A 24,524-nucleotide genomic window follows, 5' to 3' on the forward strand; every position below is an offset into this window, starting at 1 on the left:
CTGCCACAAATTTCCATTTATATAACTTCCCTATGGTCATGGTTTATACGCTTATATTACACTGAAAAATTAATTACTTCTTTATGCTGTTTCTTTCATGGGATTCTATAATAACAACTGCAAAAATTATTTAGATAGGGCACAATTAAAATGTAGTGCTACTCACTGAACCTGAAACTCTGGATGTTTGTAGTATCACAGCCTGAAAGGAGTGACTATTCCAGGGAAAACTGTGTACAAACAACACAAGGACATGCAAGGCACAAGCACCCCAGGCACTATGAGCACTGTGCACCTGTAAGAGGTAAAGCACATAAACCAGCCCTTTCCCCCATCTTTAATGGGATCTGTTCCTCATTCTTATCTCAACACAGGGGTAATGTGACCACTTCTGGGGACTTTGCCACTTGAACAAGATGAGAAATTCTGTTACCTGGTTTGACTTCAACCTTCAATCATGAGTCATTGGACATTTACCCAGAAAAGAAACCACATTCATATGGTCACTTGATATTTGACAAAGAAGCTAAAAATATCCAGTGGAAAAAAAGACAGTTTTAACAAATGGTGCTAGATCAACTGGAGGTCTGCATGCAAAAAAATGCAAATTGACCCATTCTTTTCTCCTTGAACAAAGCTCAAGTTCTAGCAGATCAAGGATCTACATATAAAACCAGACACACTGAAGCTTATAGAGGAGAAAGTGGGGATGAATCTTGAACACATGGGAACAGGACAAAAGTTCCTGAACAGAGCACCAATGGCTTATGCTCTAAGAACAAGGATTGACAAATGGGACCTCATAAAACTGAAAAGCTTCTGTAAGGCAAAGAAAACAGTCAATAGGACAAAACAGATCTTTACTAACCCTACATCAGATAGAGGGCTAATATTCAATATATGCAAAGAACTCAAGAAGGTAGTCTCCAGAGAATCAGATAGCCCTATTAAAAAATGGGGTACAGAACTAAACAGGAAATTCTCAACTGAGGAAACTCAAATGCCTCTAAAGCTCCTAAGGAAATGTTCAGCATCCTTAGTTATCAGGGAAATGCAAATCAAAACAACACTGAGATTTCACCTCACACCAGTCAGAATGGCTAAAATGAAAAACTCAGGGGACAGTAGATGCTGGAGAGGATGTGGAGGAAAAGGTAGACTTCTTCATTGTTGGGAGGATTGCAAGCTGGTAAAACCACTCTGGAAATCAGATTGGGGATTCCTCAGAAAATTAAACATAGTAGTACATGAGGACCCAGCTATACGACTTCTGGGCATATACCCAGAAGATGCTCCTACATATAATAAGGACACATGGCCGACTATGTTCTTAGCTGCCTTATTTATAATAGCCAGAAGCTGAAAAGAACCCAGATTTCCTTCAACAGAGGAATGGATACAGAAACTGTGGTATATATACACAATGGAGTACAATCAGCTATTAAAAACAATGAATTCATGAAATTCTTAGGCAAATGTATGGAACTAGAAAGTGTCATCCTGATCGAAGTAACTTAATCTTAATAGAACACACTAATAGTGTGTTTTGGACCAACATCCACTTATTAGTAAGTACATACTATGTACTCAGGGAAGCTCAAAATAAACAAGTTACAAGGCACCCAGCACAGGAAGCGCAAGAAGAAGGAGGACTTAAGTGAGGATGCTTTAGTTCCTCTGAGAAAGGGAACAAAATACTCACAGGAACAATAAGGGAGAAAATGTGTGGAGCAGAGACTGAAGTAAAGGACACCCGGAGACTGTACTACCTGGGGATATATCCTGTAAACAGTCACCAAAACCCAACAATACTATGGAGAACAAGAAGTGTAAACGAAAAGGAGCATGCCATGGTTGTCTCCAGAGGGGTCCTGCCAGAGCTTTACAAATAGAAAGGCAAATGCTAGCAGCCAACTATTGGACAGGGTGTGGGGTCTCCAATGGAGGAGCTGGTGGGTGGTCTGGAGGAGCTGAAGGGGTTTACAGCACCATGGGAAGAACAATGATCTCAGCCACCCAGATGCCCCAGGACTCCCAGGGACTAAACTGTCAAACAAGGGGTACACATGGATCCAGCCAAAAATGGGGCAGAGGAAGGCCTTGTTGAGCATCAGTGGGAAGAGTGGTCCTTGGTCAGGCATAGGCTCAATAGAGGTCCCAACAAAGGGAAATCGAGTAAGAGAGGTTAGAGTGGGTCAGGTGGAGGTGCACATACGTGGAGGCAGGGGGTGGGAGGCAGAGTGATTGGGGGTCTTTCGGGAGCAGGGGAAATCTGGAAAGGTTTTACCATTGGCAACGTAAATAAAGACAATATTCAATAATAAAAAAAGAAAGATCTGCTATAATCAATTTACATCATCTATGTATGAGAGAAGGTATTAGATGGCAGTTTTCCCAATTCCTGTCTATACCAGGGGAAACTCTACCAACTCATGTAAGATTAGTGAAAGTTTTACACTGGTTCATACTATTGAATGAAAGACCAAACATTGAATCCATTTTAAAGCTCTGCAGTTGTATTTCAATTACAGACATAGATATACTGGCATTGAGCTGGACAGTGGTGGCATAAACATTTAATCCCAGCACTTGAGAGGCACAAGCAGGTGGATTTCTGAATTCAAGACCAGGCTGGTCTACAGAGAGAGTTCCAGAACAGCCAGGGCTACACAGAAAAACCCTGTATCAAAAAACAAAGAGAGAGAGAGAGAGTGAGAGAGAGAGAGAGATCAACACTGTCTACATAGGAAAAAATAGCCTGAAAGGTATCTATAAATTGAGATATGAAACAACATAATTATCAGCCACTATACAGAATTAGACAAGAGTTCCCACAATACCTTTCTCTTTCTTCACAGTTGTTTCAGGTGAAGCACCACTAAAGGCTTGCATTCCTACTCCATACTGGGGCCCCATGGCTTGCTTCTGCTCAATTCTCTTTAATAAATCCGAAACTGGGATTGAAGTGAAAAGAGAAAGTCGTGTCAACTTCTTGGCAGAAAAAGAGAGGAAACTAACAACTCTGAATATTTGTGCATTTGATCTGACTGCTTGTTCTAGGTACAGTCATCAGTGAGACTGGTGCTTCAGGAGGATCAATGCATGTACTGTACAATCAGTTAGGCACTGAATGCACATCACAGGAATCACAGATAAAGCCTAAATATAGATGGATATGAAAACACAGAAGGAAAAGCCACATGTCTGAGCATGCCATGTGGGTGGATGCTCAATGGACACCACTCTATCCCTTCCTAGAGCCATATGGGCACAGGGACACACATGCAATGCCTTCACCCTCCAACTCTCCACTATGACTTGAAGCCTTTCTTCTTAGTTGGTTGAGAAGGACTTCCCATAAGACTCACGAGGCTAGAACAAAGCAACGGCATTGCTGGAGTGCCCTGCAATGTCTGTGACATGCCAGAAGACCTCAGCTACATAGGAGTAATCGTACCCCGAGCCAGGAATATATTTATTCCACAACACTGTCGAACACTTGTTTACTCTTCTTTCTCTGTCCAGCTTCATAGATTACATCTCATGGACAATGTATGGTATTGTCGTAATGGGATGCAGGGAGGTAAGAAGCTGTGAAAACCTCTCACTTTTCACCTAAGGTTACAAAGACAGCTGCATTCATGCCTCAGTGAACATCTTCCTAGACAGAAACAACTGAAGATACACATGCTCTACCTTTCAACCCAAAGGAAGCTGTGTGATTCCTGGATTAGTAAATAGGGCCTTCCTCAACCATCCTCACACTGTCATCTGCCTCTCAGTGACTGAGTCTTATCACTGGGGAACAAAATTGGAAGGTACCAATCATTGCAGATGTCCCAGTGATGACTCAGACTCCAAGTGAGTCCAACCCAGTTCTCACATGAAGGTGTGAAAAAAGAGAGGTCTGGCCACACCTAGATAAACAAACCCTCAACTGGAAGGGACTGGAAAGGCAGCTTGGTATCATTGTAGGTGACAAATGCTCCCTGACTCTGTGTGGATAGCCTGAACTAAGTCCATTTAAGAGATTGGCAGAGTTTCCACCTGTTTGTGTGCATACAAGATTCTGTTTACTCATTCCTCATAAAAGTTCTGTTTGCACAAAGTCCTCCATACACACAGCCAGCAGAGACAAGTGACAGAGCCTCACTTCCTCTCTTCTTCCTTTCTGTTTTTCAGAGACGTTTTCCCTATACCAGGGTGGTCTGAATGTCACTATGTAGACATAGATGACTTTGAACTTATAAATTTCATGTCTATACCTCTGAAGGTCTGGTTTATAAAATTGCCACATCACAGTACATTTTATGCATAATAGATGATCAAACTCATGTTTTAGAAATGGTACACCAAAAACTGAACAATGGCTTCCAACTGAGCCACAGACACCCTCCAAAACTAGCTTTTCTTTAACAAAGCTCTCTGGAGCACAGGTCATGTAACATATAACATAAAAACTAGGTAATACGTAACCAAGCTCAGCATGTTCACAATAATGATGCCTTCTTCCTCCTAACTGCTGCCTACAGAGAACCACTGAATGCTCACATTCTCAGCAGTATGGGGTCTGACCACCTTGAAAGAAGTCCTCCTGGATCTCAGAGTCTAGCTCACACTGCAGAGCCTGATGCCAGGGGCTAAAGAGATCAGTCAGCGGTTAATATTCCCTGATGCTTCTGTATAGGACATAGGTCTCTTTCTCTTTCTAGCATGCAAAAATCAGCTAGAGATACAACTGTCTGTAATTTCAGTTTTAAGGAACCCAACAGGCAATTTGAGGCTACACAGGAACCGTAGATGCAAGTGCTACACATATGTTCACAAAGGTAAACACTCATATACCTAAAGTAAGCAATTTGTCTTTTAAATCCATTTCTAAAAATCCAAGTCAGCACAGATGCCTACCAGGCCAAGCCTGGAGCTCCTGAGGACACTGTCCACATGGTGAGTGGCAATTTGTGCTCACACGAATGTTGTCTACATGCAAATCTTTTCATTATTTTTTATGTGTAGTACTTTTATTGTTGTTCTATTAAATATCTTGAATTCACAGGAGAGTGGGTGGGTTTTTTTTTTTTTTGATTTTTTTGTTTTGTTTTGTTTCTGTTTTTTGTCTTTTTTTTTTTTTTTTTTTTTTTTTTTTTTTGAGACAGGGTTTCTCTGTATAGCCCTGGCTGTCCTGGAATTCACTCTGTAGACCAGGATGACCTCGAACTCAAATATTCACCTGCCTCTGTCTCCCAGGGGCTGGGATTAGAGATGTGGGCCACCACTACCCAGGCAGCACAGTGTTTTTAATTTTTAATTTTTCATGCTTTCATTGAAAATAGATTCTTTTCTAGTAACATATCCTAATTATACTTTCTTTTCTCTCCTCCCCCCAGTTCCTCACTGTCACAGTCCCTTCTGGATCCACTCCCTTTTCTGACTCTCATAACAAAAAATTAATAACATGCTTCTAAGAGATAACAACAAAATGTGACAAAATAAACCAAATAATATCATTTAAACCAAATATAAGTTATGTTGATAATATAATATCAAAATAAGCCAAAAATATCATACTCACTTATTTCTTTTAAAACTATCAATTTCTTTTTTTGATATAACAGTTACATCCTATATCCCATGTCTGTTTCTCACTACAAACCATCAAACCATATGCCAATGTACCTCTCCTTGTCTTCTTCCAAATAATGACTACTGTTTGCATTACTGATACTACATCCGTTTATGAGTATGTGTGTTTCTGTTCCTAATTACATAAATGGAGCATCCTGAGACTGCCAAAGGTTATTCTTGTGTATTGTATGTATGTTTTCATAGCTGAGGATTTGGTATTGCATAAACAATGGTGTGCTCTTTCCTAAGGAGAAAGAGTTTCCCATTTTTTTCATTCTCACTGAATTGACCCATGTATGTTAAAAGCCTGTGTGAAAATCACACAACCCTTCTCCTTATGTGGTGCCGGGCTCCCATTCTCAGAATCTGTGATCTGACTAGAGGCATGTGGGCTTTTCTACCTCTCATGCTTGTGAATGTCTGCTGCCAAAGAGGAGCAAAGCCCTGAGATTTTGCCCACTGTGGTAGTCATGGCTGTTTCTGGGGTCTCTGTGATTCTGATCTACCAAAGGCAGATGCTGGAGAGATAGAATATAGGCATCACTAAGTCCTTGCTCCACAGAGTGTCTTGATCTGCATGGATAATCTCATCACTCGTCTCTATGCCCTGGTTCATTCTTCACTAGAGCACCACCATACAGAAATGAACGCACAACATGTGATGAAGTATAAACTCATACTTTGTAGGTAACATATGTATCCTATTATGGTAATTCAAGAGGTTCTCACTGGAGATTAGAGTGTATAATCTGATGCCTATCATGGATAAAAATGGGTTTAGATGCAACCAAGTATGCACCATTCCAAACTAAGTCCAGGGATCATACCTGGATCCTATGAGTCTAAACAAATGGCCTCACCCTATTTTTTTAAGTTAGGAAACTACTGTTTTTAAAAACAAATTCCAAATTCTTCCCAAGAGGTAGCTTAGATTATAGTGTTGCATTCAAATATAAGTATACTCAATATTTACACAATTTGTTTCTAAAATGTGTCTTAACAGACTTGGAAATACATACCGCGTTGGTGTTTTCTAACTTCCTCCTGAAATTTAAAGGAGAGAAAAGAGTATGCAGTGTAGGTCACACTAGTTTCTGTTTGCATGGGTCTTTGAAAAACCTATCAACTTGTCTTAAATGCCAATCAACATAGGTAAGTATTTTCAAGTGAAAGATTATGTGTTAGCACATTCTGTGGTGGTGTCACAGAAAACTGGAATTTCTTAGTCATGTCACTTTCCACTTTTCCTATGTCAAAATCACATTAACTAGAACTCTCTGTCTGTCCTCTGCCCAGTGTTCTCTAAGTCACACTGCAACATGCTTCATCATCGTTAGAACTCAACTGTGGAATGAAATCCTTCTGCAATATGGTCTCACTTATTTATACTACTGCTCATGTGTTAAGTCTTACCACTCAGCATCCCCACATGGACTTATGACACTTCCTCCACAATGACTTTTGTGGAACATACTGCATCTAAGTCAAAAGACCCTGACACACTTGTCAACTTCTAAGGGGAATTTATAAAGTTTTCCCAAAGAGGAACCTATTTCTCCAGAATAAAAGGTCCCATCACACAGGCTGTGATACTTGATACTGGGTGCTTTGGTGCTCTTGTACTTGGTGCTTGGAATTGTACTACTTGGTCAAGACCCAGCTAGTACAATTCCACTTTTTCCCTGCTTAGGCTAAGTCTCTTTAAGACCTAAGATAACTCTGCTCAACATTGTTGCTAAAATGGGATTTTGACTGAAAAATAAAATCGCCAAAGTAACATTTCTACTATGATAAAGAAAGGTCTTCTTACCGATTCCAAAGTCTTTGAGGTACTTTTATTGACATTTGGTGCAAGTGTCGTGTCAGAAATCTCCGGTATGTCTAGGAAACAGAAAGTGACAGATCACAGTGCTGCTTAAAACTTATGCAGTATCCTTGTTTGGTGTGGGTAAAAATGTGTTGACTTAAAAATGTGTGTGACTAGACCTAATGAGCCAGTTGCTTAGGTTGCTGCTAGCCTGTCTTTTCTTGAAGACAAATTAAAGAAAGACCTGGAGAGATATGAGTAACAGAAATGCTACATTTCAAGACAGGGGGAACCCAAAGTAGCATACGAATCCATCTTTGATTGTGTATTATTAAATGAAGTTTTCACATGTATTTTGTTTAGTATGCTACTTTTGTGTTTCAGAGAACAACTTATAGGATCTGTTTCTCTGCTTTTCTCATGTATGTTCTGGAGATTTCAATTTCAGGCCATTGGGCTTGGTGGAGTCAGCCATTTCCTTGGGAAAAACAACTCCCCTTCCTAAGTGTGACCTAGGACACTCACATTACCCTGGGCAACTCTGCCCATCCATTCAGACCATGTCGATCCAGAGACAGGAGGAGTCTACAGTCTTGGGCTGTCTTGTTTGCTCTCATTTAGGACCCTTAGCCCATCTCACTTCTCAGTTCAGACACAAGTAATAGCCAGATCCGTTTGCTTTCTGGAATAGTCTGAAATGAGACTGTTGACTCACGTCTCTGAATTCACAAATTCCTCAAGACCCAGGTAGAAGTTGGATCTGATATTTATTTTGGTAAATCTGACTCCATTTGCCCTGCTGCCTACCCCCAGACTCAGGCCAGGGATTATATGCATTCAGTCATATATGCATTCTGACTTATTGAAGCTAACCCAGAACCTTCACCTAAGTGTATAGAAATAGAAAAACTAAAATTATCCCTATTATAAGGTGATGTTTTGTTTAAGTATAGATATCCAAAACCCCAAGAGTAATAAGCAACACTTTCAGCAAAGTTCTAGAATACAAATTCAACCAGAGATCAGGTGTCTCCTCACTAGATAGATCAGAGGCTCTGATATCTTGATTACTGCCAAATGTCAGTTCTGGTGGAGAAGCATAGGTTGGAAATGAGATCTAAATTAACACTAGGCCTTTACTTAGCAGGACATTGCAGGTATAGTATTTCTCTCAGAGTACTATACCAGTTCTATTGCCATTTTGTTAATCCAACAACTCTACTATGTTGGTACCACAAGAAGCAAGATTTAGCAGTGAACAGAAGATCATGTATGAGCTGATTTAAGTTCTGAAAATGACAGGAAGGGGCTCTGTTCCTCTAGTATCATTGATTAAGCCTACACTGCTAGATTATTACCTATGGTATCCTGTGAACCCAGGAAAAAACATGGTACCTCTTCAAACAGATGGCCTCTGTCCAGGTTAGTACACAAACTGAAGACAATACTTGATGGGTATTGTCATGGTTAATCTCAGATGTCAAATAGATGATATTCAGATACTGGACAGGCAAGTATTAGAATATAGCATTAGGTTTAGCTGAAGTGGCAAACCAAACAAATTCTGCACGACGTTATTGCTTAGGAGAGGATTATGACTATATAAAAAGAAGGAAGAGGGCTGAAAACAAGCATTCATTCTTCTGATTTTTGTTTGTTTGTTTGTTTTGGACTGGGTAATAGTTTAACTCTGTTACAAATACCTGCCTCTGGGTATAGCTTTACCCTATTTATGGTCTATACCCTTAAATTTCATTGAAAACCAAGCCATTTCTTCTTTAGGTTGTTTTCGTTATAATATTTTTGCCACAACTGGGAAAATAGGTTAGGCAGATAGTAAAAGTAGCTACTGCGAGCAAAAGCTTGTACATTAGACAGTAGCACTGGCTGAAAAGAGCAAGTGTCTTAGGAAAGAGCATCTTCAAATAACAAATCACACTTACAGACTTCCAACGCTACCATTTTCCTTACCTTTACTGATATCTTTACCACATTCTTACTTTCTCTAATACCAATGTGTAACATGACCATTCTTAGGAACCTAGCTACTAAGATCAGAGCAGAACTTCTGGTACTTCACTTGAATTTTACTCTCAATCAATCATGAGACATTCAAGAATTGCTATGCCAAGTAACTGTGAGAGAAAGTGTGAGAGAGTGTTTCAACCATTCCTGTCTATACCACGGGGAGCCTCAGGGACTCACAGAAGATAAGCCTCAGCTTTCTACCAGTTCATGCCATTGAATTAGCATGCAAGGTGATGCAAATTCATTTAAAAATCTGGGGTATACATCTATGGGACACAATGAAAGCAGTGCTAAGAGGAAAACTCATAGCCCTGAGTGCCTCCAAAAAGGAAATGGAGAGAGCATACACTAACAGCTTAATGACACACCTGAAATCCCTGGAACAAAAAGAAGCTATTTCACCCAGGAGGAGTAGAAGGCAGGAAATCATTAAACTCAGGGCTGAAATCAATCAAGTAGAAACAAAGAGAACCATACAAAGAATCAACAAAACCATGAGCTGGTTCTTTGAGAAAATCAACAAGATAGATAAACCCTTAGCCAGACTAACCAAAGGACACAGAGACAGTATTCAGATTAACAAACTTAGAAATGAAAAGGGAGATATAACAACAGAAACTGAGGAAATTCAAAAAATCATTAGATCCTACTACAAAAGCCTATACTCAACACAACTGGAGAATCTGGAGGAAATGGACAGTTTCCTTGACAGATATCTGACACCAAAACTAAATCAGGATCAAATAGATCAACTAAAGAGACCCATAACACCTGAAGAAATAAAAAGGGTCATAGAAAGTCTCCCAACCAAAAAAAGCACGGGACCAGATGGCTTCAGTGCAGAGTTTTATCAGACCTTCATAGAAGACCTAACACTAATACTCTTCAAACTATTCCACAAAATAGAAACAGAAGGGACTCTACCCAACTCATTCTATGAAGCCACAATTACGGTGATACCAAAACCACACAAAGATCCAACAAAGAAAGAGAACTTCAGGCCAATTTCTCTTATGAATATTGATTCAAAAATACTTAATAAAATTCTTGCCAACCGAATCCAAGAACACATCAAAACGATCATCCACCATGATGAAGTAGGCTTCATCCCAGGGATGCAGGGATGGTTCAATATAAGGAAATCCATTAATGCTATCCACTACATAAACAAACTCAAAGAAAAAAACCATATGATCATTAGATGCAGAAAAAGCATTTGAGAAAATCCAGCATCCTTTCATGCTAAAAGTATTGGAAAGAACAGGAATTCAAGGCCCATACCTAAACATCCTTAAAGCAATATACAGCAAACCGGTAGCCAACATCAAACTAAATGGAGTTTGAATCAATCCCACTAAAATCAGGGACTAGACAAGGCTGTCCTCTCTCTCCATATCTTTTCAATATAGTACTTGAAGTTCTAGCTAGAGCAATTAGACAATGTAAGGAGGTCAAGGGGATACAAATTGGAAAGGAAGAAGTCAAATTATCACTATTTTCATATGACATGATAGTCTACTTAAGTGACCCGAAAACCTCCACCAGAGAACTCCTACAGCTGATAAACAACTTCAGCAAAGTGGCTGGTTATAAAATCAACTCAAGCAAATCAGTTGCCTTCCTATACTCAAAGGATAAGCAGGCTGAGAAAGAAGTTAGGGAAATGACACCCTTCAAAATAGCCACAAACAATATAAAGTATCTTGGTGTGACTCTAACCAAACAAGTGAAAGATCTATATGACAAGAACTTCAGGTCTCTGAAGAAGGAAATCGAGGAAGACCTCAGAAAATGGAAAAATCTGCCATGCTTGTGGATCAGCAGGATTAATATAGTTAAAATGGCCATCATGCCAAAAGCGATCTACAGATTCAATGCAATCCCCATCAAAGTCCCAACTCAGTTCTTCACAGAGTTAGAAAAAGCAATTCTCAAATTCATCTGGAATAACAAAAAACCCAGGATAGCTAAAACTATTCTCAACAACAAAAGAAATTGTGGGGGAATCAGTATCCCTGACTTCAAGCAATACTACAGAGCAATAGTGTTAAAAACTGCATGGTATTGGCACAGTGACAGACAAGTGGACCAATGGAATAGAATTGAGATACAGAAATGAATCCACACACCTATGGTCACTTGATCTTCGACAAAGGAGCCAAAAACATCCAGTGGAAAAAAGATAGCCTTTTCAACAAATGGTGCTGGATCAATTGGAGGTCAGCATGCAGAAGAATGTGAATTGATCCATTCTTACCTCCAAGTACTAAACTTCACTCCAAGTAGATCAAGGACCTCCATGTAAAGCCAGACCCACTGAAACTAATAGAAAAGAAACTGGGGAAGACCCTTGAGGACATTGGCACAGGGGGAAAGTTCCTGAACAGATCACCAATAGCTTATGCTCTAAGATCAAGAATTGACAAATGGGACCTCATAAAATTACAAAGTTTCTGTAAGGCAAAGGACACTGTTAAAAGGACAAAATGACAACCATCAAATTGGGAAAGGATATTCACCAACCCCACATCTGATAGAGGGCTAATATCCAGTATATACAAAGAACTCAAGAAGTTAGACCCCAGGGAACCAAATAACCCTATTAAAAATGGGGTACAGATCTAAACAAAGAATTTTCACCTGAAGAAATTCGGATGGCCGAGAGGCACCTTAAGAAGTGCTCGACATCATTAGTCATTAGGGAAATGCAGATCAAAACAACCCTGAGATTTCACCTTATACCAGTCAGAATGGCTAAGGTCAAAAACTCAGGAGACAGAAGGTGTTGGAGAAGGTGTGGAGAAAGAGGAACACTCCTCCACTGCTGGTGGGGCTGTAAGATGGTACAACCACTTTGGAAATCAGTCTGGAAGTTCCTCAGAAAACTGGACATGAGACTTCCAGAGGACCCTGCTATACCTCTCCTGGGCATATACACAAAGGATTCCCTGGCATGCAATAAAGACACATGCTCCATTATGTTCATAGCAGCCTTATTTATAATAGCCAGAAGCTGGAAAGAACCCACATGCCCCTCAAAGGAGGAATGGATACAGAAAATGTGGTATATTTACACAATGGAATACTACTCAGCAATTAGAAACAATGAATTCACAAAATTTTTAGGCAAATGGTTTGATCTGGAAAATATCATCCTAAGTGAGATAACCCAATCACAAAAGAATACACATGGAATGCAATCTCTGATAAGTGGATATTAATTAGCCCAGAAGCCCTGAATACCCAAGGCACAAATTGCATAACAAATGACACCCATGAAGAAGTATGAAGAGGGTCCTGATCCTGGAAAGGATTGATCTAGCATTGGAAGGGATTATAAGGACAGAGAAAAAGGAGGGAGGTGATTGGAGAAGGGATGGAGAGAAAAAGGTTTATGGGACATATGGGGAGGGGGAATCTGGGAAAGGGGAAATCATTTGGAATGTAAACAAAGAATATAGAAAATAAAAATATTACAAAAAAAACAAAAAAAAATCTGGGGTATATTTACACTTATGATTTAATATACATTTATATATACACACATATATATGATATATAGAGAACATTATTCATGTATGTATATATTCATGTGTAAACACAGCATTAACTTATCTGTAAATTTACATATGAAACCAGATAATTTGTAGCTATAATACAAATTTGGACATAATTATAAAATTCCCATAGTACCTTTTGTTTTCATTTCAGTTGTTTTTGCAGAAGGAGCCCCAGAGACTGAAGGTCTCTCTGTTTCCTGAGAGGTTACAGGTGCATTTTGACAAATTCCCCTTAAGAAGGAAAAAACTGAGAATACAGTTACAACAAGAGGTCATGTCAGCTTATGGTAGAAAACTCAGGACAACTAACAACTCTGAGTATTTGTGCATTTGATCTGACTGCTTGTTCCAGGTCCAGTCATCAGTGAGACTGGGGCTTCAGGAGGATCAATGTATGAAGTTTACAATCAGTTAGGCACTGAATGTACATCACAGGAATCACAGATAAAGCCTAAATATAGATGGATACGAAAACACAGAAGGATGAGCCACATGACTGAGCACGCCGTGTGAGTAGCCCAATGCACACCACTCTAAACCTTCTTAGAGCCATATACACACAGGGAAACCCATGGAAAGCCTTCACCCACCATCTCTCCACTATGACATGAAGACTTTCTTCTAGGTTGGTTGAGAAGGACTTCCCATAAAACTAACTAGGCTAGAACAGATCTCTTTAGTATATACTATAGGAAAAAAAACAAAGGCATTGCTGGAGTGCCCTGCAATGTCTGTGACATGCCAGAAGACCTCAGCTACATAGGAGCAATCATACCGGAAGCCAAGAATAAATTTACTCCAGGACACTGTAGAACACTTGTTTTCTCTTCATTCTCTGCCCAGCCTTTATAGATTACATCTCATGGAAACAAGAGGTTATTTTTATCTGGCCATACCTAGATAAACAATCCCTCTACTGGAAGAGACTGGAAAGGCAGTTTGGTTTCATGTTAGGTGACACATGACTCTTCATGCAGTGTCCAGGTCCCATTCTTAGGATCTGTGGTCTGACTAGAAGCATGTGGGCTTTTCTACCTCTCATGCTTGTGGATGGCTGCAGGCAGTGAAGAGCTTTTTCCCACTTAGTAGTCATGGCAGTGTCTGGGCTCTCTGTGATTCTGACCTACCAAAGGCAGATGCTGGAGAGATGGAATATAGGCATCACTAAGTCCTTGCTTCAGCAATTATCTGTTGATCTGCATGGATAATATCATCACTCACCTCTGCTCTGGTTTATTCTTCACTAGAGTGCCACCATAAAGAAATGAATGCACCACATGTGATGAAGTTTCAACTCGTATTTTGTAGGTAAACTGTGTATTCTAATTTGTTACTGCATTACTTTATCATTGAACTGGGTAATCAGGTGCCTATCTTGAGGGAAACACAGTTAGACACTGCCTGGTACAAATCATCCTAAACAACACAGTGAAATCTTACTTGAATCCAGTTTTTCTTTTAACTTAACATAACAAGTAAAAAAAAAAAACCAAACAACTGCATACAAGTTTTTCCCAGTAGGTGAGCTAGAGCACCGTTCTATACTAGACAAAAGGATATCCAGTGTTTATACTATTCCTTTCTAAAATGTATCTTAAGAGATTCTATAATACATACTGCGTCTACGTTTTTTAGTCGCCACCTGAAATTTAAAGGAAACAGTATGAGGCAAAGGCCATGCTGCATTCTGTTTTCATGGGTCTTTGGAATTCATGTCATTGGTATGATGCCAATGAAAATGGGCAAGAGTCCTGTATATTAATATGCTAAATGAGGGCGTCACTGAACAACTGGGGCCCTATAGTTTATGCCACTTCCCACTTTTGCTGGTTTGAAGGCCAGATTAAACAACAGTTTAGTCTCTTCTGAGTATTTTCTAAGCCACACTGCAACTTGTCTAGGTTTCTTTATAACCTGATTGTGAGGTTAATCCTTTGTATACCAGGGACTCAATTATTTACACCAATACTCGTGTCTTACCACTCAACATCCACTCACTGCAGCCTTCCCTCTCAGTGGAATTCACGGTGTATATATTCCACAGGCTTCATTAAAATGATGAGAACTAGAAGTGGTTGTCAACTTCTGAGTTAAAATTGTACATTTATCTAAAGAGGAACTTTTTTCTTCAGTACAAATGGCTCCCTCACATAAACTGTGCTAAAAGACACTGCAAACTTCTATGTTTACTTGTATTAGGAATAAGCTTTTACAATTCCATTTTCTGTTCATCCTAAGCAAACCCTTTAATACCCATGATGCACCTGTCTTTAGTTAATCAAGTGACATATCTACAACAACATAAGGAAACAATGTAATGTTTTTATAATAGAAAAAGGAAAAGCCGCTTTACCTTCTCAATCCCCACTGGTGTCTCTCCCTGTCCTCCTGCTGAAGGTGCAGCATCAGGATTTTTAGGTACCACTGCAAGGAGAGGAAGTAACTGTCGATACACAGTTGTGTTTTTAATTACCCTTAGAATCTTTGCTTGAAGGGTATAGATGTCTATGAAGTTGGTATCTGTGACTATCTAATTATTAAGCAGAGTTTGCTTGCTGCTCATTCCAGAAATGTGGATCACATGGTTGGAAAACAAAGTGTTGCAAAGAGAAGAATGGAGGATAAAGGAGGAGAGAACATATGGATGTCTTGACAACAAACTCTGATTCGATATGGCAGAAGGTTCTTATTGTGTAATGATTATATACATCTTTTAAAATGAGCATTGCATTTACTCTGGTTGGAGGAACCATGGTTGTGGCTCTGAGAATGTGGAGCTTAGAGGAGATCTTCAGGGTCTGGTTTTCTCCTTGCACCGAGTGAGTGCTGAGGATTAACTGCAGGTAGGTCATCAGGCTTTGCTGAAGATGCCATTACACACTAATCCAACTCATATTTTTCTGATACTATAAGCTTTATGATCAAGCCTCAGAACACTGTCACTTCCGTTTTTGGACTCAGAACAATCCATACTTATTCTTGTGCCATGTCCACAATCTACATATGCTCATTCAGCAATTATTAACTATGTAGCCTTTCTTCTATGCTGGTATGGTCATATTTCATTGTAAATGTTATTAGGATGAGCATCTCTAAAAATTTTTTTGGCCTATGTTATGTGTGCATTACTCCCTAAAATTATCATTTCATGTATTTTTATACTGTGCTAAGTATTGTCAGTATTTTATGGAGATTAAAGGCACATGGAGAACATGTATGGGTTACAGCCCTAAAGGACATATTGGATATAAGGGCTGTTTAGTTTCAGATATTTATGCACTGGAGGGCCTGGGGAAAATTCTAAAAAAAATGCTCAAGCAACAGCACATAATAGTGCAACTCTGTAAGATATGTCTAAAAAATAAAGGGAAGAAGCATGGCATCACTTTCTTAAATTCACATTATCAGAATTTATCCAAGTATCACTTGGAGGAACAAATCATGAATTCCATGATCTTAAATTCAATATTGAGTTAGCAGAAGCAGCTGGGAGACAATAAATCTGAGGATAGCTGGCAACAATGATATAATCAAGTATCAAGTACCAACATATGGAATTACCACACATAAAAGAGCAAAATGAACTTCATGTCTCAAATTCAGAGGTAGCACTGGACAGGATTCAGAATAAGAAAATATGTCCTTTTCTTTGGTGGAGGGGCATTTTGAGACAGGGTTTCTCTGAATACCCTTGGCACTCTGTGTTGCAACTCACGCTATAGACCCAGCTTGCCTAGAACTCAGGTATCCAGCCCTGCCTCCTGACTGCTGGGTTTCAAGGTGTGCGCCATCACTGAGCAGCTTGGAAACATTCTTTTCAGTAGGCATCGTGAACTCACTGCATTGAACATGTGCATACAAGAATACAGTGTATCTGTGTGTGTGTGTGTGTGTGTGTGTGTGTGTCCAGCTTCACAAGGACTCATGAATACAGTGTGAGTGCTGCTTTGAAAGGACACATGAATACAAGAACACAGTATCTATTTCCTGTACCTGCATCCCCACCTTCTTCTCTTATTCCACCTCTCATTTTTCCTCCTTATTGACCAAGAAAATCTTTAATTTCTTAATATCTTATACACATGTGATTTTATTTTTTACATAAAAACCTAGACCCTCAAATGAAAAAGGAAAGCACCCTGTCCTTGTCTTCATCAATGTAATGTAAGACATTTAATGTGACAATTATATTTACTCACATCTATTTTCTGCCAATGACATAATCCCATGTTCCTCCATGGCTTACATGGTGTCTTAATGTAAGGTGTGCATTGCTGTGACCAAACACTATGATCATAACCAACTTGTGGTGGCAAGAGTTTGTCTCAGGATACAACTCTCTCTTTACACTCAGTTCCTGAGGTAAGTCAGGATAGGAAGTAAACAAAGCAAGAACCTGGACTCAGGAGCAGATTCAAAGGCCATGCGGGAGTGCTGTTCACTGGCTTGCACACCAGAGCTAACTCAGCCTGCTTCTTCTAGGACCCAGTATAATATATAACATAAATTTATCATGTGTGTGTGACTGAGGTGCCTGTCAAGTGGAATGTGAAGACATGAAGGTTAAAAGAGGGCATGGAATGGCATGACCTATCATTCTCCTTTTTTAAAAACAGGTTCTCTCACAGAATCTGGAGCTAGGCATTCAGCAAGCACTGGAAATGCCTCTGCCCATCCCCCCAGCAACGTAGGATTACATGTATGAATAGCTTTGTCCAGTTATTTTGTGTGTGAGGAGATTCCAACTCAGTTCTTCTGCTTTAAAAGCAAGTGCTCTTTCTCAAAAACCAGTTAACTGCACTGAAGATAATCTTACGATAATCTTATGTGCAAGGATGTGCTGATTTTGTGTGCAAATCTTTCAAATGGAATCACTATAAATGGCTTGTTAGTATGTGAATGATAGTTTAATATTTTGATGATACTGTGTACAAGTTTTGTGCAAATAATTTGTAAGAGATAAATTACAACTTACATATACATATATATGTTTAGCTTCTATTACTCCCAGGCCATGCAGTATACATGTAAGCTTCGTACAGTTGACACAAATTTTAAAAGAAAAGCCAAATATAAGACATGAATCAGTTTTTTACCACACAAGGTCAATGTGAAGGACATATACTTTAATTTGATTTCATTTATAGCAGACTAGAAGGATAGATATATCTCAGTGTGATTTCCGTCCTCCCATGCAAAACAGGGATTTTGTATATGAGATAATTCCTTAACCACATCTACTGGTGGAGATAGAGTGAATCACTGAGTCAAATCTGGGACCGGATACTGCTCTAATTTGTGTCAAAACACTGGTGATTTCAGAATGGACTAATGTGACAGCTACCTGACAGTCACTCCTTGCCCTTCTTCCTTACTATCCCTATAGTTTAGAACAACTTTTTCTGGGTTTGTTTGTCCTCTAATGTATATAGCCTTGCTCTGTTTGTGAGGCTTCTGGATGATATTGAGTTCAACTCTGTCTTTCCTGCTCACAATTGTCATACTGTAGCCAGTCACCAGGAGCCTCTTAGCTTTGTCCACCAGATGAAGGATAAACTGCTAAGATTTGAATATATTTAGGGTATATTGTCCCTAGGAAGGGCTCTATACTCTATTCTCTTAATGGTCTTATGTGCCCAGTGAGTTTGGTGAGAAAGAGGTAATAAAGAAAGAAAAGAACTCTCTTGAAGGAATGTGGGGGCATGCTAGAGGGTTAAGCTATACTCTATGGACACTGTATTCTCTTATGCAGTATCAGGAATGAGGTAATTAGTGGGAAGAAACCTCCAAGACTCTATGGATAGTCTAGTACAGATCATTGAGCCACTATGGCACTTGGAAAATAAGGAAATATCTGTATCTGAAGGATAAAGGCAAGGAACTATAATGAGGAATATTGTGGTGTATGAGGTTGGAGGTGGGGACATGGGGCTCTGAAGGACATACTACATACAAGCAGGAGGCCTAGAGTTTGCAGCGATTAACACAGTGCTAACCCTCCTAATACTGCCTATCACAGTGGAGCCAAAGACAGCTAAACCATGAGAGGAGGCGGGGGACAATGACACACTTGTGATGAGCAAAGACCTTGAGCATAATGAAGAAGCTTCAGAAAAGATACTTTCAGGAAACAATTCTCTGAGATTATGAACTTACTCCCCTAAAAAAGGCAAGACAGGTAAGGCTGTAACAAGTGAAATACACAAATAGTGACAGCACGGAGGACAGACACAGCCCTAGGCGCAGAGAGGTACTGAGAGAACTGATGTCCAAACACCTACTATGGTTTATTAGTCTTGGGAATAGGTATAATTCACTAGAACGCCAAAACCCATGTTCTGAATGTTGGAGGCTGAACCAAGAAATTCCTGAAAGGTAGCCAAGGGTTTGCTAGAGCTAAGATCCCACTTCAATCACTAACTAGGTCAGAGGCTCCAAGATGGATGTCAGAACTCTAGTCCCACATGTCAGTCTGAGGTGAGGAACACAAACTACATAAAGTCATGCCTTAGTTAGATTTTTACTGCTGTGAACAGACACTATGACTCATGCAGGTCTTATAAAGGATAACATTTAATTGGGGCTGGCTTTCAGGTTCAGATATATTCAATCCATTATCATCAAGGTGGGAACATGGCAACATCCAGGCAGGAATGGTGCAGGAGGAGCTGAGAGTTCAATACCTTCATCTGAAGGCTGCTAGCAGAATACTGCTGCCAGGCATTTAGGATGAGGGTCTTAAAGACCACACCCACAGTGACACACCTAGTCCAACAGGCCCACACCTTGTAATAGTGCCATTGCCTGGGCCAAGCATGTACAAACCATCACAAGTCATATATTAAGCCCTTGATACAAAGACATGCTATGTAGACAGAATGAAAAGTCATTGCGACTGTTGAGATACTCTGCCATGTTGAGTGCATGTAAAGCAGTGCTTCACAGGGAAGAGAGGAAGTGCTGCTACAAGACCCGAAGAACAGGGAGAGGACATGCTGCTCCTGCAGCATTGGGCCCACACTGTAAGATATTTACCTACAGGTTCTTGAGAGCAAAGAAATTGTTTTCTATCAGAAAAACTCACTCTGATACAGGCTAATACTCAAAAGTGAAAACAACACTTTGTCGCCTCCATGATGCTTCACCACAGCTGTCAACTAACAAGATCTCAGTTCTCCAGGTATGACACTGTTGTTTGAATAGATTAAGGCATCTTGGGAAGACCTGTTTCCTGTAGATACAATCATTCTCTTGGATGGGATCCTAGGCCATATCAGAGGAAGAAAACTCAGCAGAGGACAGTCATTCATTTTTTTTTGCTTCTAGGCTTTGGCTGCAATATCACTTTCCCTTCAGTTTCTGCCTCTATCTGCTACTTATTGATTATGGGCTCCAAATTCAATGTCCCTGGCAATGTCAACCTTTTCTTGCTAAAGATGTGTCTAAATTAGGGGTTCTTTTGCCATGAAGAGATACCACAACCATGGCAACTCTTATAAAGCAAAACATTTAATTAGGGCTGGCTTGCACAGTGTAAGAAGTTTAGTCCCCTATCATCATGACAGGAAAAATGGCAGAATGCAGGAAGACATGGTGCTGGAGAAGGAGCCGAGATTTCCATGGCAGGCAGCAAGTGGGAAAGGAGTGACACACTAGGTCTAGCTTGAGCATCTGAGACCTCAAGTCCTACTTCTACATTGTTATACTTCCTCCGCAATCCCACACCTACTCTAACAAGGCCACACCTCCTAATAATACCCCTCCCTGTGGGCCATGTACTCAATCACAAGATTCTATGAGGCCATTCCTATTCAGACCACTGCAGGATGTTTTGTGTCACAGTACTTTATCACAACGTCTGGGAAAGCAAACCCAACCAATTTTCCAAGAAGAGTTATAACAAGAGTCATAAACTAGGGTGTTAGCAGTGACAGAGGAAGGATGGTCTAAGTGTTCTGGGAAATGTAGCCTTGAAATAACAGAGCCAGAAGCAAAGCACACTCAACTTTGCCACTGCTAACTATTATACATTTGAAAGAGAAAATGCACAGAAACATCACATATTTCTTTGTCTTAAATGATCTTTCCTACTCCCTTAGTCTCCCAAGCACAAGTTGTAAGATGACTGCTCCTAGGGCTTTCTGTTTCTCAATGGGCCTGCTTAGGAATGCCTTAATCTAATTCAAGTTTCATCCTCAATCTTGAGACCTTCCACATCTGTGTTATGCATGTCTGGGACAATGTGACTGACATGTGGCTCAGTCATTCATGCCTACCACAGGTGAAGACAAGAGTACTCATATAAAGTCTCAACTTTCCTCCAGTTTACCATTAGTTAACGAAAAGCAAAGACGCCAGTTAACTGTATCTTTAAATTTCTACTGATAAACTAGATAAATTAAGATATCCATGCATTAAAAACTACAGCAAAACTTCAACATTGATTTATGTAATTGAACGGAATTAATGTTTTCCCACAGTACCTTCTGTTGTAGCGTGTGCTGTTTCTCGGGAGGTACCTGGGAGGACTTGAGGTCTTTCCACTTCAAGGGGGGCCACAGTTCGCTTTCGAGAAAATTTCCTTAAGATTGCCAATACTGGGAATGCATTGAAAGGTAGATTTATGTCAGCTTCACGATAGACAGAGGAAACTGATAATAGTTAAGGGTTTGTACATATGATCATATTTCTTTTTAAGTAAGTCACTGTAATTAGAATGGTGCTGCAGGAAGATCACTGAGTGTAGTGTACAAATAATTATACATAAGGTGACGATGTAGATAACGTCTACTATGTAACTCGTGATGATGTAGGTAAATTAATTCAGGAGGGACAACTGAGAAAGAGGCACAACATGAATATTTATGTTGGTATGGTGCCAGATAGGCAGCATTCAAATCCCATTTAGAGCATCATGACACAGAGACATTGCTGTGATTACATTGTTGCACCAGTAAATGACCACAGGAAACTTATTGGTGTACAGGATAGGTATATAATGTCAAATCATAACAAAAAGCACATGACTGCACAAGTGCACTGTGGTGTTGTGAAATGTGAGGATTTCACACTAGAAAGGATGCAAGAAAACCTGAGCAAAAATTGACTGTTATATAGGATGGTGCCCACTGGTTGTTTGCTTTCATTTATTTATTTATTTATTTATTTATTTATTTATTTATTTATTTATTTATTTATTTTGCCTATCCACAATATTTTACAGTTTATGCAGAATATATTATATCACTTTAAGTGAGTTTGGAAGGTAAGAAGAATACATTTCCTCTAGTTTTTTATCCCTGGGTTCTATATTAGTTATATCCATGATGCCCTGGCCAAACACCCTGACAGAAAGAACCAAAAAAAAAAAAAAAAAAAAACAAAACAGATGCATTGCCTTTGACCTCTGACTCAATATATGAATTTCTAAGGTATAGAAGGTCTCTGGAGAGTAAATAGAAGAGGTCATTTCTCCAGTGTCTTCAGACTTGTCAGGTTCCTTTCATCCAGTGATTCTGATCAAGTACCCACACTGAGAGGCAACACATGCTTCCAGTCTTCTGTGATGACTCAGACTCCAAGTCATTCTGAATCAAGTTGTCATGTGAGGAAAGTTGGCCAACCTTTTATAAACCCTCCACATGAATTGACGTGAGACATCTACATGGCTACACAGGGGATGAGTGTGCACTGGGTCTGCTTCTTGTTTCCTCATCAATTTTTAAATAAAATCTTGTCTTAATTCTTTGAGAACTCCATACAATGTATTTTGATCCTATTCATTCCCGCCCAACACCCTAACTCGTCCTGGCTCCATTCCTATCTCTCCACTCTTTGCCAACTTCAGATCCTTTTCATTTTATCCTAATAACCCACCAAGTTCAATTAGGGCTGATCATATATTCATGGGCATGTGTCTATCCTAGAATTTGATCAACCAGCCAAGGGCAAGATTAGTTTCTACAAATTCCCCTTCCTTCAATAGTCCTCTTGGGGCCATTTTATTTATTGTTGTTTTTATTTATTGTTGTTGTTGTTGTTGTTGTTATTATTATTATCTTAGCCATTTCTATTGGTGATGATGATGATGACAATGATGAAAAAGTCTCTAGCCTAGTCTGGATTAAATTTCACTATGAGAAAAAGAAGAGGGAGGCATTGCAGATGCGCCTGCTATGTCACTTGTGTGTCAGTGGGGGGCAGAAAAGAGAGAAGCTATGTCTATACTTGGTTGTGATCTGAGGACATTTGAATGATTAGTAATCTTAACATTTACTGAAAACAGTGAGCCTGAGAGGAGCATGAGTCTAGTGCCCAGCACCAATGCTCAGGATCAGACAGACTCTGAGAACAGAGAACAAGCTAGGGACTAACAGAGCTCTATGTGGGAAGGCCGGCCTGGGCAGGAGGGGGTTGGAGACAGATGACCTTCAGATGTGGCCAGACATGCAGATGGGCACGGAAGTGCCTGTGATGAGCCCCAGGCCAGTGCCATGGAGCCTGGCACGGAGCTAATCTGAGATGACCACCAGTCATGTACTGGGTAGGCTTTGGAGGTCGGACCACACTCAAGATGGCCCCTGCCCAATGCCATAATACACAAGTGGGACATATACTCCAGGGACCACTCCTGAAACGACTGCAGACACTCAGAGAAACTGGACTCCACTAAGAGGAGCAAGTAAGTGGTGGGAAAAGTGAAGAGAAAGAGAAACAGAAGGATGTGAGTACAAGGAAGAAAGGAAGAACTGGAGCCTCCAGGGTAGTGACGAACAGCCTGATGTGAGCAGTTGGTGAGGCCATCTGTGAACATTGTGGGATCCTGGTCTGTGATGCCACCTTGTCCTGCAGCATCAGGAACCTGTTACCGCCAAAGGCCAGGCAAATGACTCTGGTGTGGGCTACTGCCTGTGGACATGTTGATGGCTGAAGGCTGAGTGAGCCAGTCCTGAGGACAGGAGCATTGGAGAGCTAGATCAACACATCTGCCATATAGTGGTGTGGATGAGGGAGAGATACAGTCTGACCCTCTCGCTCCTTACCATCTATGGCAGGATGGAGAACTGGCCAAGTGGCCATGAAAGCAGGAGAGCTATCCCTGCCCCTCATTTGCTGCAGCACTCGGGAGAGCAGATCCTGTACCTTGCCTGGAGAGCACAGCAGAGCTGGCCCTGCATGAGGGGCTTGCAGGTAAGCCAGCCCAGCAGGTGTGAATGCAGGAGAGCCAGGCCTGCTTTCTTATCTGCTGGGTTTGCCACCCTCACCTCTCTGTTCCTTTGTCATTTATAGCAGGTGAGAGAGCTGCTCCCAACTCAGGTCATAAGAGTGGGAGAACTGATCATGTCCCACACTGAATGCAACACTGGGAAGTGGGAGTTTTTCACCCTGCCTGAGCAGCAGGATAGAGCTAGCCCTCATTACAGGAGCTGCTAGTGAGCTGGCCATGGATGTGTGAGAGTAGGGGATCTGGAAAGCTGGCCAACAGAGATACCTGTCAGGCCTCC

At 40.3% G+C, this 24,524-nt stretch overlaps 2 protein-coding genes, 1 long non-coding RNA gene and 1 other non-coding gene across 8 annotated transcripts in view; 2 read left to right on the top strand and 2 right to left on the bottom strand.

Annotated features, from left to right (window-relative positions):
* Positions 1-543, top strand: part of LOC127689380 (uncharacterized) — a 211,744-nt gene extending 211,201 nt beyond the window's left edge. For all 4 annotated transcript variants that reach the window (XR_007978895.1, XR_007978897.1, XR_007978896.1 and 1 more), the window contains exon 5: positions 375-543. This is a non-coding gene — a long non-coding RNA (uncharacterized LOC127689380). The remainder of the gene's footprint in view (positions 1-374) is intronic.
* LOC127689378 (uncharacterized) overlaps positions 1-14,588 on the bottom strand; it is a 30,352-nt gene extending 15,764 nt beyond the window's left edge. For both annotated transcript variants that reach the window (XM_052189015.1, XM_052189014.1), the window contains exons 1-4: positions 13,154-14,588; positions 7,436-7,506; positions 6,645-6,669; positions 2,841-2,954 (exon numbers count right to left, since the gene is read on the bottom strand). In XM_052189015.1, coding sequence (XP_052044975.1) covers positions 2,841-2,954; positions 6,645-6,669; positions 7,436-7,506; positions 13,154-13,166 — 223 coding nt within the window. In that variant the 5' untranslated portion in view covers positions 13,167-14,588. The remainder of the gene's footprint in view (positions 1-2,840; positions 2,955-6,644; positions 6,670-7,435; positions 7,507-13,153) is intronic.
* Positions 1-24,524, bottom strand: part of LOC127689375 (nucleolar and coiled-body phosphoprotein 1-like) — a 568,994-nt gene that overhangs the window by 485,890 nt on the left and 58,580 nt on the right. The window lies entirely within an intron of this gene.
* LOC127690419 (small nucleolar RNA SNORA17) lies at positions 23,168-23,293 on the top strand. The gene has a single exon (XR_007979116.1). It is a non-coding gene; the product is annotated as a small nucleolar RNA SNORA17 (small nucleolar RNA).

This window comes from Apodemus sylvaticus, chromosome 7 (assembly GCF_947179515.1).
Source record: "Apodemus sylvaticus chromosome 7, mApoSyl1.1, whole genome shotgun sequence".
Classification (NCBI taxonomy): domain Eukaryota; kingdom Metazoa; phylum Chordata; class Mammalia; order Rodentia; family Muridae; genus Apodemus; species Apodemus sylvaticus.